Source organism: Hippopotamus amphibius, chromosome 10 (genome assembly GCF_030028045.1).
Source record: "Hippopotamus amphibius kiboko isolate mHipAmp2 chromosome 10, mHipAmp2.hap2, whole genome shotgun sequence".
NCBI lineage: Eukaryota > Metazoa > Chordata > Mammalia > Artiodactyla > Hippopotamidae > Hippopotamus > Hippopotamus amphibius.
In genome coordinates, this window is record NC_080195.1 from 72,254,548 (window position 1) to 72,268,227 (window position 13,680).

At 38.6% G+C, this 13,680-nt stretch overlaps 1 protein-coding gene across 6 annotated transcripts in view; it reads right to left on the bottom strand.

Moving 5' to 3' along the window:
* CRYBG3 (crystallin beta-gamma domain containing 3) overlaps positions 1–13,680 on the bottom strand; it is a 111,452-nt gene that overhangs the window by 72,209 nt on the left and 25,563 nt on the right. For all 6 annotated transcript variants that reach the window (XR_009047666.1, XR_009047665.1, XR_009047668.1 and 3 more), the window contains exon 3: positions 7,207–7,637. Coding sequence is in view for 2 of the 6 variants with exons in the window: in XM_057696373.1 (XP_057552356.1) it covers positions 7,207–7,637 (431 nt within the window). In the remaining 4 variants the exon portion in view is untranslated. The remainder of the gene's footprint in view (positions 1–7,206; positions 7,638–13,680) is intronic.

Here is a 13,680-nt window from a genome sequence, read left to right on the forward strand (position 1 = left end):
CAGAGGGGCCGAGCATTCTTTTCTCATGTCTAACCCTTGTCCTTTACCACAGCGACCAGTATGGGAGCTGTCATCAACACTGAATAAAAGACTAGAGTGATGTGTGTGAAGAGTGTGTGTGTGTATGTGTGCGTCCATCTTTGTCTACATGTGGATCGGTTTCTTTTCTTTTAAAAAATAATTTATATGATTTATTTTCAAGTTGTTTCTGATTACAGTGCTCCTTCTCCCAATTAGCACTGATTTTTTCTTAATCCCCTTCTACAATGTATAATCTGGTCTCAGGTTAGAGTCTTTGGTACATTTCTTTCCTCTGGATGCTGTGCTGTTTAATTAAACCTTGTTTAAAAAAAACACCTGGCAAGATGTCTGGCCTGCAGTAAGCACTCAGTATATACTTAAGTCAATAAATGACAGAATTGCCTTAAAAATCCTCTCCTGTTAAGTTCTTCAGAGATTCAATTAGCATAGTGGGTATTAAACTGGCTGGGTGAATGCAGAAATCAAGAAAGATTTCTACCACAAGTTCCCTACTTTTTCTCAACCCTGGCATAAAGTTCCTGATGTTCTCAGCATCCATCTTCTTTTGGAGAATCTACATCTGGGAGCTCTGACGCTATGCTATGCTGCCTTACAGCCCTTCACACACACCATTCTCTCCCCATCAATTCCAGCCCCAGACAGAAACTCCAGTGTCCTCTAAGACTCAGCTCTCAAGTTATCTCCAACGCAAACCTACCCCAGGACCCCTTTACTGCTAGAATGGGCAGTTAGCCTCTGATCTTTGTGTACAAAGGACCCTGAGTACATCACTTGCAATATTAAATTATAAAGATCTAGGCACTGATTTATTTCCCCATTAACCTAGTGGCTATTTGAAGGCAGGCACTATATCTTCATTGTCTTCATATTTTTAAGTGCCCTACATAAGATTTGACAAATGGTGTATGTTTAATAACTTTGTGTGAACAAATGAATGGCTAAGTAAAGCAATGATACTTAACGCTAAGTAATTTGTTTCTGTCTTAATCCTTATAGATGATACAAAAGTGTTTTCAATTCTGCACTCTAGCTACATTTTAGTGTCCCAACTACAAAAATGGTAGAAAAACCTGATGTATGTTCTAACTTTTTCAGGTTAAACATATAATTAATAAAACATTATAGAACCCATATGAATACTAAGAAATCCAATTATTAGTATTCCAATATCTAAAAATGTTTTTTCTCCCTAATTTTAAAGCAACACCATGAAGAATGTTAGATCTATCAACATGATTAAATACAAAGTAAACCACTGATATGCAAAATTGCATCAACTGTGCTCCTTACATAGTTCTTGAATTTCAGCTGAAATAATTTATTTCAATCTATATAATTGCTGGCCTTTAAAATCCTATCACACCACTACTGTAAAAAATTTGTATTAGTTACATTCATTTGTTTTACTGTCCATTTTAAAACAGCTACAGGAGATGTACAGAGAAAAGCTTTGCCTTGGAGAAGTGATTTTAGCTGCAGCAGGAGTTTCAGGCTAGATCAAAGACAGTTATGAAACAAAGTTAAAAAGCTGGATAAGGGAACCTAAGAAAACATATAAGAAGAGAAAAATGCATATAGGTAAATTAATGTTATTGGTAAACTCCTATATCAAAATGCATAAATTATTCAGAAAATACACGAGCCTTTCAGAACAATACATGAAGATCCAGAAGTATGAACAATAAGTTTCATTGTTTGATTTTTCTTTCAAAGCGTCTACATTTTTCAGTAAAACCTACTTTCAAGGGTGTGATTTTTTTTTCTTCCCCAAAAGATCACCAAAATGTACATGATGTCCAAAGAAATAGGACGTGAGAGATAAGGATCAGAAATTTATTCTTCAAGTAGAGTTTAGGTTCTCTTACTACCAACTCTATCCTAACAAGACGTCAAGGCATTTTATTCTACATCGATCCAATAATGCAACTTTTGATCTAAACAAACTTCTATTAAAATAAACCACAGATAAAGGTCCTTTGGGGGTGGGGGTGGGGAATAACTGATTTCCATCTTAGGAGCTTTCTGGGTATTTTCAACTAGAAAGATTACATTGATTTATAGGAACTAGTTTAAATTTCCAATGAGGTAATGTACTGCAGCACCCTAGGTGAAAATGTTATATGCTTGTAACTAAAATATACACTCTTTATACTAAACAACTATATTATCATGTTTAAAGCACTGAACATCAAAGTTTCAAGCTTAGCGTCATGTATTATAATTAGTTCCTTCAGGTACTGATGAGTTACACTCACACTTTATAAAAGGTTAGTCATGCCAAGATAGTCTATTTTCTACAACATTATTTCACAGGTTGCAGTTGAGTCTTCATAATTGAAAATATTAAGAACATAAAACTGTCCTGTAATTGTTAAGTTCTTCCCTAATAAAGAAAATAGAAAGAAAATGGAAATGTCAAAAATATAAAACTTTACAAAGATGGAAAATTAAAAAGGTTTATTTTCACAAACTGAATAAAGAATGTATTAATTTCAGGTTATGTAATTGTGCATGGGATTTGTAACTTATCCAATATAAGTAGAGTTATGTGATCCAAACAATACTAAGAAAAAAGTAAAATATCTAGAAATTTCAAATATTTAAGGGAATAGACATACATACTGAAAAGTCTGAAAAGGTTTTTATGCATTTCAGCCCAAACATAACTATCATATGAAGGTTTATTAAGCCTCCAGGTACTACATATGGCTGTACTCTACCCTGGATAAATTTGATACATCTGATACTACAAAGGTCAACCAAAGACATACGTTATTCTTCAAAGAAAATTCTATGAAAGCAGCCTGAAAATAATAGCGTTAGAGCAAAAGTATATCCAATTCGCTTTTAGTAAGTATGATTAAGCTACTTTTTTAGCACTAAGATTTACTTTCTTTCAAATTACATAGTTAAGACTATCTTCTCTCACAATAGGGAAGGCTTTTAACTTTTCTATGTAAAGAAAAGCTGCAAAACCAGGAATTTTTTAAAAAATCACAATAAAGTTTTGACAGAAGAGTTTCTCATGATAAAAGTTAATCTGCTGAAAATGTAAGAATTATAGAACTTTTTAGAGAATTTCAACACAACAATGAAGTAGTTTTCTATATAAATTACACCAGAAGCATGAGTTAATATATGGAAAGCAATCTAAAAAATGTTACCAAACAGGTTTACTTAAAGGCTTTATGGATATTAAAAATGAAATTTGCATAGTCAACTATACACAAAAACAATTACAAAGCTGTTTATTATTTTTAATCAAGATGAAATCATTTATGAGAGTGAGTCAAAAATTATCCACACTCTAGCTGTAGAATTTATTTTAATTAACTTTTAGTAAAGACAAATACAATCGCCTTGCTTTTCAATACACTTTGTCCATCTGTCAACAAGCTTTCATATTCCCTCATTAAAAAATGTTTTAGGCTGAGTTCCGAGCCACAAATGCACCGCTGTCTTTACTTCTTCATCAGAAGTGAATCTTTGTCCTCTTAGGGCCACTTTCAGGGGGCCAAACAGGTGAAAGTCCGATGGAGCAAGATCAGGACTACAGGGAGGAGGCTTTAACACCTCAAAACGAAATTTTTGCAGTGTTGACAGTGTGGGCAGAAGTGTGTAGACGTGCATTGTCATGCAAGATCACAACGCCCTTGGAAAGCAGTCCTCTGCATTTAATCCGAAGTTTAGGCTTCAGCTCTTCAATAAGCATCTCTAACCATTCATACACACTTCTTCGCGACAAAACACTTTCTCCATACTGCGCAAAAAGCCTTAGATAAATAACTGCACCAGGTACACCCTCAGACCACAAAAAACAAATCACTGCAAGCTGCTCTTCTTTCACGCAAATCACAAGCGGGGCATCCATTTTTGCTCGCACCACAGTTACAAATAAACTGATGTAATACGTTCATGCCTGCATAGCAGTCACTGGGGAGACAGTAGCCTTGAATGGAAATCGCTGATAAGACACTGTGGCCAACAGAAGTTTTAATATAACCAGAGTGTGGATGATTTTTGACTCACCCTCGTACAATACTTTTTGATGAGGATTTTTTTAAACACACTGCAAATTATAGGTAATAACTTGTCTAAATTTTGAAAATTGTATTAATAGTGACAATAGTAAATCAAAAATATGTTTGATGCTATAGTAGTGGACAGCATTATACAGCACACGTTATTTTATTAACTTGTTTACATTAAGCTATTAACCCATTTTACAAAAGCTATTAACCCTGATTACAAAAAGACCTATGAGGAAAAAAAAAGCCAGGGCATTTTTACATGAGAAAGACAATGCAAAATATTTAGTTAATTCACTCTTCCTTATATTTAAAAAATTGTAATTTTTATGTGAACCTGAAATCTAGTAATTTCAAAAATATAGGCTCTTAAGTAAAATTTTACACTTGAAATGTGCTCATGATCTCAATAAATATTAAATATATCCTTGCTTTTAGTAAATTCATATCACAGAAACAAAACTTTAATACTTAAAATGAAAATTCTCAAAATTATTATTTTGAGATATATTCTCCAGATATATTATTGAAATAACATCTAAAATCAGTTATAAGAAGCCCTTAATAATACTGTCAAAATAAACTATTAACCAAAATAGTATTCAACATTTATATAATTGCTAAACAAATAGACAATTCTTAACTGAAAGTACTAACATTATAATTCTAAATCTGATAACCCGCAGGATTTCTGAAGCTGGGCCAGAGAAATCCTATATCTCAGTCAAACTGGGAGCCCAATGGTCTTTTCCTTTCCTCTAGGTTAAGAACCACTATTTCTTGCTGAGGTGATTCTGGTGAGTTGCCTTAATTAATTATTCTATCAACAAGGAGGGCTTTACTAACAACAAATGAGGCACAGTATCCGCTTCCATTTTCTATTGTCCAGTACCAAAGGAAATAAATCTGCCCTACTAATCAAAACCAAAGGAGAAGAAAGAAAAAGCACAAACTTGACTCTACCCAATTCCCATGTAAGCTCAAAATCCCCACCATTTTAAATTGCTTTGGAACCAAAAAGTCACCTGGGGAGGTTGTTAGAAGGTTGCTGGGCCTCACTCCCAGAGATTCTGATTTAGTGGTTCTGAATTATATAATTTGAATTCCTCATTAGAAACTCCCCCGTGATGCTGATGCAAGGACCACACTTTGAATAGCACTGCTTTAGACAATCCTTTATCATGATGTACCCAAATTTAATCATTTTTCTTCTGCTGGACATTTGTCTCCAATTACATGTTCCTACAAACAATGTTTCAATAAACAGCTTTGTATATCATTAGAAACAACCTACAAGCTTTTCAAGGTTCTTTATGCATACTGCCCTGGAAGGTGCCCTCCACTCACAGCACTTACATGATGAGCATCAGCTGTATCAACTCCAGCTCACAGAGTGTTATCACTTATTACTGTTATCAAGTTAAAAGGAGAAAAGTTCTCATTTTACTTTTCATTTCCTTGATTGCTAGTGAGAATAAACCTCTTCCCCACTTACCTGAATGGTCTGTTTATATTGTCTGCTCATTTAATTCTACTGGTGAGTTGTCTAAAATGCTTATCAGTTAAAGCATTCTGATATTTTTTGTATATAATTTTCTCATTTGCCAATTTAATATATCATTGTTCACAGTTTTTGACATAAGGGAGTCTGAACACTGGAAGCAATCCTATCTACTGATCTTCTCTTTCTTGATACTTTCCATTGCTATCATGCTTAGAAAACTGTTTCTCAGCAAAATAATTCACACTTAGCTGCTTTTAGTTTTGTGTTTCTTAAACATTTTTATTCCATCTAATTTTAATATAAAAATAAGATGAGTATCTAGCTTTTATTTTTTTCTCCAAATTGTTTTCCCATTTCCCCAAGTCTCCCTTTTTACAAGAATATATAATGCCATCACATTCAAGGTCTCAAATCACAAAATATACGAGGGTCTATTTCTAGACTGTCTATTCTGTTCCATTTAAGTGTCTAGCAAATTTTACACCAGTATGACATCATTTCAATTAATGTAGCTTTATCAGTACATTTTAGCAACTGGTAGGACAAGCTGAACCTCATCACTCTTGATGGGCAAACCCAAATCCATCTGGGGTCTCAGTTCTCAGAACTGTAAGATGGGTCTGTGCCTACACCCACCTCAAAAGCTTACTATGAGGAACTGACAGAAAGCACACACATGAAGATACTTTGAAACTATAAAGAGTCACATAGTTCTAAGTTGTCATCCATATCTGACTATGATATTGATGACCTCTTCGAAGACTAAAAATAATTCTCAAGTAGAGGTTAAATTAAAATCAATAAAACAGATCCTTATTAGTTACAAATGAATACTTTTATGTTACACAAAATGTCTAATGGACTCAACATTTTCTGGATAGAAAATGTTCCTTCTAACTTATTTGAGTAAAAGAAAAACAAGTTAGTGCCCATTCGTAAATCAAAGAAAGAGAAAAGGGGTGGTGAAATGCTCCTAACCTTGTGCAAGATTTGTTTCTTGGAGCTGTGGGAAAGGTTCAAAGGGCTAATTTTATGAATAAAGGCAATTTAATTTCTTTTCTTAACCTCTTTAATTGGATTCCACAAAGAAAAGATATTGAGAGAATGTGAACACAAACCTTAGGACTATTTTTGTTCCCAAAATGCAGATACTGAACACACTGCCTGTCCTACTACAGAAGAATCCAGACAACAGAAAACACTTGCATTTAAGGAAGTCTCAATCAAGCTTTATTTCTGAGACTTCCTTAAATGACGTGGAGATATATGTATAAATACAGCTGATTCACTTTGCTGTACAGCAAAAACTGGCACAAAAGTGTAAAGCAATTATATTCCAATAAAGAGCTTAAAAAAATTAAAAAAAAATAAAGTACCTGATACAGTGCAACCAAAAAAAAAAAAAAAAGAAGAAAGAAATCTTGTACTATGGCACCTAAAATGACCACCCTCTAAAATAGCTCAAAAGGCCCTGGATGCATGCATGGTACATATAATCATATAATTTTTCACCTAGTAGCAGGGGCATTACAGAATACTTCTTCTAATCCCCTTAATTAATAGTAGTAGAACTAAGGCTCAGAAGCTAGGTCCAAAAGCTCAATTTTTTAGCTAAGTAAATTTTAAACTTACTTTGGCAAATCACTGGTTTCCTGTTCACTTTCTTGTGTTGTATCCAAAGAAAAGGCATCTGAGAGTTCAGCTGAGTTGGACTCTTCTTCTTCTGCTGGAAGTGCCTCGGTTCCCAGGGAGCCACTGACAACGGCCCTCTTCTTCTGGACCCCTTCCTCACGATGGTCACTGGGATTTCGTAAGTCTTTCTCGGTTTTGTCATGTCCATCTTTGAAAGAAGACTGCTTGGCTTCACCAGGAGATGATTTTCCTGAGATATTGAATAAGCTACCAAGAAACTGAAAAAAGCTTTCTTTTGGCTGTTTATCGCTTTCTCCTATTTTGGCGTCTGAAGTGGAACCAGAAAGGTCATTTGGCTTTTTGGAATCATCCTGTGTTGGAAGACTGATTAGCCTCTCAGAATGGTTCCTTTTGTCTTCACTTTGAGGAATCTTTGAAAACAAAATAGAGAATATTAAGCAACATTATTTAAAAAAAAAAAATGACACTGACTGACTGATCACCTATTACATGACACACTCTGTGCTAGATGCCAGGGATACATCCATGAATAAGACAGATGGCTTCTGTTGCCTAGCAGTTTACAACCTACTGAAGGGCACAGTCAGCATAACTTTAACAAAGCTATACAGTAAATGTCACAAAGGGAGAAGTACAGCCCACCTGGGGACCCAGGAGTAACTAGTCCAGATTTGCTGGTGGTGAGAGCAGAGGAGGTAACTCAGGGGATGCTTCCTAGAGGAAGTGCCCTCTGAAGGAGACCTAAAAAGTGCCTATGTGATGCTTGTGCATCTCCCTCCCTCTCTGCTCTCCCCTCCCTGCTCCTTCTTCTCCCTGCTCTCTTTGCATTTAGTGAGGTGTCGGCTTCTAAGGAGTTTAAAATGACTGGAGGTGAGAGTATGAAATGAGGAGAGCAAAAGGTAAGTATGGAGAGATACGTACAGGGACAGCTCATAGCAGACCTTGCCTGTATTTAAGGTTAGCCTTTATTATTACAGAGCTAATGGACAGTATTTTCACACACTCAGTACATCAGACAACACATAAATAGACTTCATCACTTCAGCATTGTGTTAACCCCTGAAGCTGCCACAGGGTGGAAAACTGTTCCTCAAGAAGATGAGGAAAGACAGCAACATGGTGTATCAATTTAGAGGAAAAGCCCACCATAAACTCTTGAAGGTAAAACACAAAGCCCTGATATGGGCGTTCATGCAAACGGTGGGCAGCACCGGGAATTCCTGCAGAGGTTGAGAACGTGCAGGGGCACGTTTTACCTGCTCATAACCAACCGAGTAGTGAGGCAAGCTCCCCGTCCCGTGTACTCTGAGAGGAGCTGGAGCTGCTCCGTCACGGCGCGCGCTGGCGTCCCCGAGCACACTCCTCCCCAAAGCTGCCTTAGCTTCAGGCCAAGGGCCAGCTCAGCCCACCCTCCCAACAGGCTCACTCACCTACTTGTAGAAGGAATGCGGCCTGATAATATCTGTCAGATGTCATGCTCACTAGTCCTTATAGAAGGAAAGCTCAAGTGCGAGTCAGAAAAATATCAGGACACCAAGGTGAAACCACCTTAGGCCACGGCAGGTTCACAGGATAAAGTTTTGTAAGAAGTTGATCTTCAAGAAGGCAAGAACATCATAACTATAATGTCATCTGTTCACTTCCTTTCCCTGTTTTAATTCAAATTCAAAACAGTTTAAAGGACTGTTCCACTAACCACTAATAATATTTGGCATATGAACAGTTGAGAAAATGTTTAGAACCTATTAGCCCAGGAAATTAATTTCAAGCAAACAATATTTTTTGTTTGTTCCCACCTTAGGAGTCAGGAATATTTTTGAGTAAACACACAGCAAAGCATTTTTCTGTGTGTTAGGTCCTTAATATAACTTGTGAGTCTCTACATTTAGAATATCGCCAGCCTTCTAGAGTCACTCCAAGTCTCACCTTTTACTGGTTTCAATTGCAACTCGATCCCACATGTCTCCACCGTACCCACCAAGCCTCCTGTTCCTTATGGGAGCCTGTGCTATAAATTAACTGTGCCCTCTCCTCACGTCAACAGCATAAATAGCTTCCCAGGACAGCAGTAGAAAATACGCAAGTTGACATTTTGAAAGTGATCATGTGTATGAAAGACACATTTTTTGCTTTTAACTACTCCATTTAATTTGTTAGGATGACAATCCACAATATTTCTTCCTGCTTCAAAATGAACTGTGTGTGTAACATGAAGAGAACAGTGATTTCTTTCCTGCAACTAGTATGAATGACTGCTCATCCTGGCAGGCTACACAAGGAAAGTGAACTACAGGCTACTCACTAAAATAATGCAAATATTCTTGAAATGCTTTACAGATCCACAAAGGCATTTTATAAAATTGGGGCAATGGTTTTAAAAAAAGGAAAACTAAGAGAACACGGAGATTACATTTTTTGACATCCATAAGATCTCAAGACAAACAATTTCTGTCAAAAATACTATTTATCTCACTGTCTCAATTATTTTTACTTGACAACTCCTTTCAAAATATAATGGACTGCTTTCTAAATGAGAAAAATGCATTTTGCTAAACTAGTGAAAGCCTTCACATTTAACCTTTTTAGAGTAATATATATAAATTTTTAAAAAATCACTTGTTTCTCCTTCCCCTCAACTATCACTTCTTTGCTATTCCAGAATCCCTGTGTCTTAAATGTACCACAGAGCATTTTTTCAGTTTCCTTTAATGTCTTAGTTGCTTAATTTTTGCTTAATAATCTTATGAGAAATTTGTATCAGTAATTAAAATACCTTCAACAACAACAAAATCCTATTTAAATTTAGAGACGAAAATTAGCAGGAAAGAGCACTGGTATTCAAAGTTAACACAACAAACCCTATATTTATATAACTACATTTTAAAGTCTGATATAAAGAAGCTGCTCTTTACCCTCAGCCTAGACAACAATGAAGTTCAGCCTGCCACAAGCTAGGGCCAATGTCACCTGCCGACAGGGCTGTCTGCCACTGTTCCAACAAGTGAGTTGTAGAATGAAAGCACTCAAGATTCAAGCAAACACTAACAAAACATCAATTCCAGTTGCCCTCAAAGACGCTGGTATTCTGCATATAAAGGCTACTTAATAAGGCATATGTATCTTGCGAATTTAATTTTTTTCCTTCATACTCAATATATCGTAATGCAGTGTCCTTAGTCCAAATTCACCCGTCCATCTGTCTATTCTCTTTGCTACGTGCTCAATACAGGGAAACACAGGAAAGCATTAGGTACAAGGATTAATAAGACTTAGCTGTGGCTTCAAGGAACTTACAGTCCAGCAGGATATTCATCATTCTATCATTGTGGGAGGGAAGGAGAGAGATGTACACAATGGAGGACAAAACTAATTTCGCTGGGGATGGGGAGAATCCACTGCAGAGAGGAGGTCACATTTGAGCTTGCTCCTGAAGGGTGAGAAGAGCATTCAAGACACAAGGGTCAAGCACGCGGAAGTGTGAAGTATGTTTATTATGGCAGGAGTGTGGCTGAAGAAGACTGGGGCACAGAGGACCGAGAATGAGGTCAGTAAGATGACCAATTAGAAGTGGAGGGTGAGGGATAACAAAGTCACAGATGACTAAGTTTTCTAAATTGGGAAACCACCTAAGTAGTTAAGCCAAACATGGATATGGGAAACAGAAGGAAAGCTGAGATTAGAGCCTTCGTGGGGGTTGGGGGAGGTGAGGCAACACACCAGACGTCCAACGTTGAATCTGTGGTCCCCTGGTGAAGCAGGCAGAGCACAGTTAAGAACGCAATGCGGCGATACACAGAGTGTGCAGGGGGAGAGGGGGGGCAATGAAAGAGCCTTGGGGAAAAAAGATTAAAAGGCAGGCACAAAGAAGAAAAAAATCAGCGTAAGAGATGGGGAAGGCCAAAACCGGAACAGTCATCCCACCAGAATACTGGTCTCTGAAGGCAAAGGACAAAGGATATTTCCAGAAGCAAAAGGGAGCAAATGCCAAATGCCACTGTAAGGTCAAGAAAGATGAGGACTATCCTCCTCACTGTTCTCCAGAAACACGAGGCCCACTCATCCCTCGGAAACTGTGCATTCACTCTTCTCTCTGCCTAAAATGTTCTTTCCCCACACAGCTATAGGACTTACACCCCCTCACCACCTTCAGACCTTTACTTACCTGTCATCTCTTCATGGGAAGTTTCCCCAGTCACTCTATCTAAAATAGTAAACTCTTCCCTCAGAAACTGCCTGTACCCCTGCTCTGCCTTATTTTTCTCCTTTGTACCTGCTAGCATCAAACACACACATCGCACACGCGCGCGCGCACACACACACACACACACTATTATTTAACATCTGTTTCTTCCTCTAGAAAGTAAAAGCCACAAGGACAGGGCTTTTTGTCTGTTTTATGCATTGCTTGTTATCTCTAGCACCTTGAAATGTGCCTGAAAATAAGAGGTGCTTAAATACTTGTTGGACTAATAAACGAAGGAATGAAGACCGCAGAAAAGCCCTAGGGATGCAGGAGAAATAGTCATAACAGCTCAGCAATTTGTGAGTACAGCCCCACACACAAGGTGTTAAACACTGAACACATAGCAAGGAAACAGGAACACTCGATAAATATTCAATAGAAGGCAACATTTTTGGGAGTTTTTTTTTTTTTTAACTAGAGAAAAGGAAAAAAGGTGACACTTCAAGTTCCAAGACAGAAGAAATGGCTTTTTGTTCCTGTTTTGTGGCCCAGCTTTATACCTGGTGGGAAGGGAGTAACTGTGATACAAGAGAGGGATGACGGGTTTGAGAAAGAAAAGCAGAAGGTAATGAGACTAAGAGACCAGTTCAGTTCAATACTTCTAATAATGAGGAAGCATGAGCCTTGGAGCGGAGTCGGGGCACTTCCTGTTCCAACTACAGTGATAAGGAAGTGGCTAAAGCCTGAGCAACTCTGTAAGGGGGAGAAGAGGTTGAGCAGGGTCCAACAAGCGGCTCTGACCTCAGTCAAGTGACAGGAGAGATGCTTAGCTGAAGGAGGGACGCAGAGGTGGAGCTGGGATCTGAGCTCCCAAAATAGAGAAGACTTGAAAGAGCGTTTGGGGGAATGCAGCAGTAGGCTGAGACCGGCAGTACCAAGGAGCAGTCAGGGTCAAGGCAAACTTTAAGGTATTCATTCTTCTATAAGTGATGAACAGCAAAATACTACTTTATGTGCTTTGATGCAACAGTGGAAAAAAAAATATACCAATAGCCCTGCTTTCACAGAGCCTACATTCTAGTGATGTAAGAACTCATTTGCAGGTCTAATTGTCAATAGTCTGTCACCTCTTTTGGTGGCCTCTAACAGGTGGCAGGTGCTGTCCCAACATGGTGATTGGCACAAGGAACAAGGTCAAGAAGGCCAAGGGGTAAAGAGTGTCACCAAACAAAGAGTCTGTCGAGTTAGAAACAGTGAAGGGCCAGATCACTCTTCCTTTAGTGTCTCAAGCACCTGGCTTGGTCATCCTCTCTCCCTCAGGCTTTGCTCTCATTGTGCACAGCAGGGATAATCCCCACAACACCCTTACCTCCAGTTCCTCAGCACCCTCAACTCTGATGACTTCCACTTCCGCTGGACTTCACCATCTGGCTAACCCTGACCCTTGTCTTTGCCCATAAGCACCCAGCCTGTGAACTTCAATCTCGGGTATTCCCGAGTGTTCACACCCTGTCATCTTTCCAGCTCGCTCACCGCACTGTCCCAGGTGCACCCACCACCCCAGTCCTTCCGCCTCATCACAGCTTCTGGCCTCTCTCACTCTGTCCCTTTCAGCTCCCACAAATTTTCATATCTTTTCTATCCAGACATCAAATACAGCTAACACCCTCAAAGCCTCTTTTGTTTGTTCTTCGGTTATCCCCACCCAGAAAAATTCCAGTTTTATCTTTTCCACATAAGTGAATGTGTCTTGCTTTAAAAATCCACAGGGATATGCACACCTGTGCAGATGTAGGCTGCCACCAATTCACGATTTACAGCCTTTGCTGGAAATCAGTCTGCAACCATCCCCATTTTCCACAGCAGCTATTTCAAACCTTTCCCACACCGCTTAAGCCATGCCCTCTCCACCATCCCATCCCTTGCTCAGCAGAGGCCCCTACCTTCTGCTTCACGGAGAGGCTCTCTCACAGTCCTGCCTCCACCTCTCTTCTACCTGCATCACAGCAGCTGCATGTGTCCCACTTCCTTCACTCACGCATCCTCACGATGAAGGGAGGAAGGACTCCTCCTCCAAGGATCCACCAGGGCACCACTTCATAATGCTTGATGTCTCCTAAGGAACCTCACTTCCTCACCTGCCCCCTCTGTAAGCCCATCATTCAAAAGTCTAAGTCCAGGGACAGCCTTCTCCTCTCTCGTCACTACCAACCTCCTTAAAAGGAGTCACCAACCTTCACCATCTTCTTTCCATTTCCTCTCAATGAGTC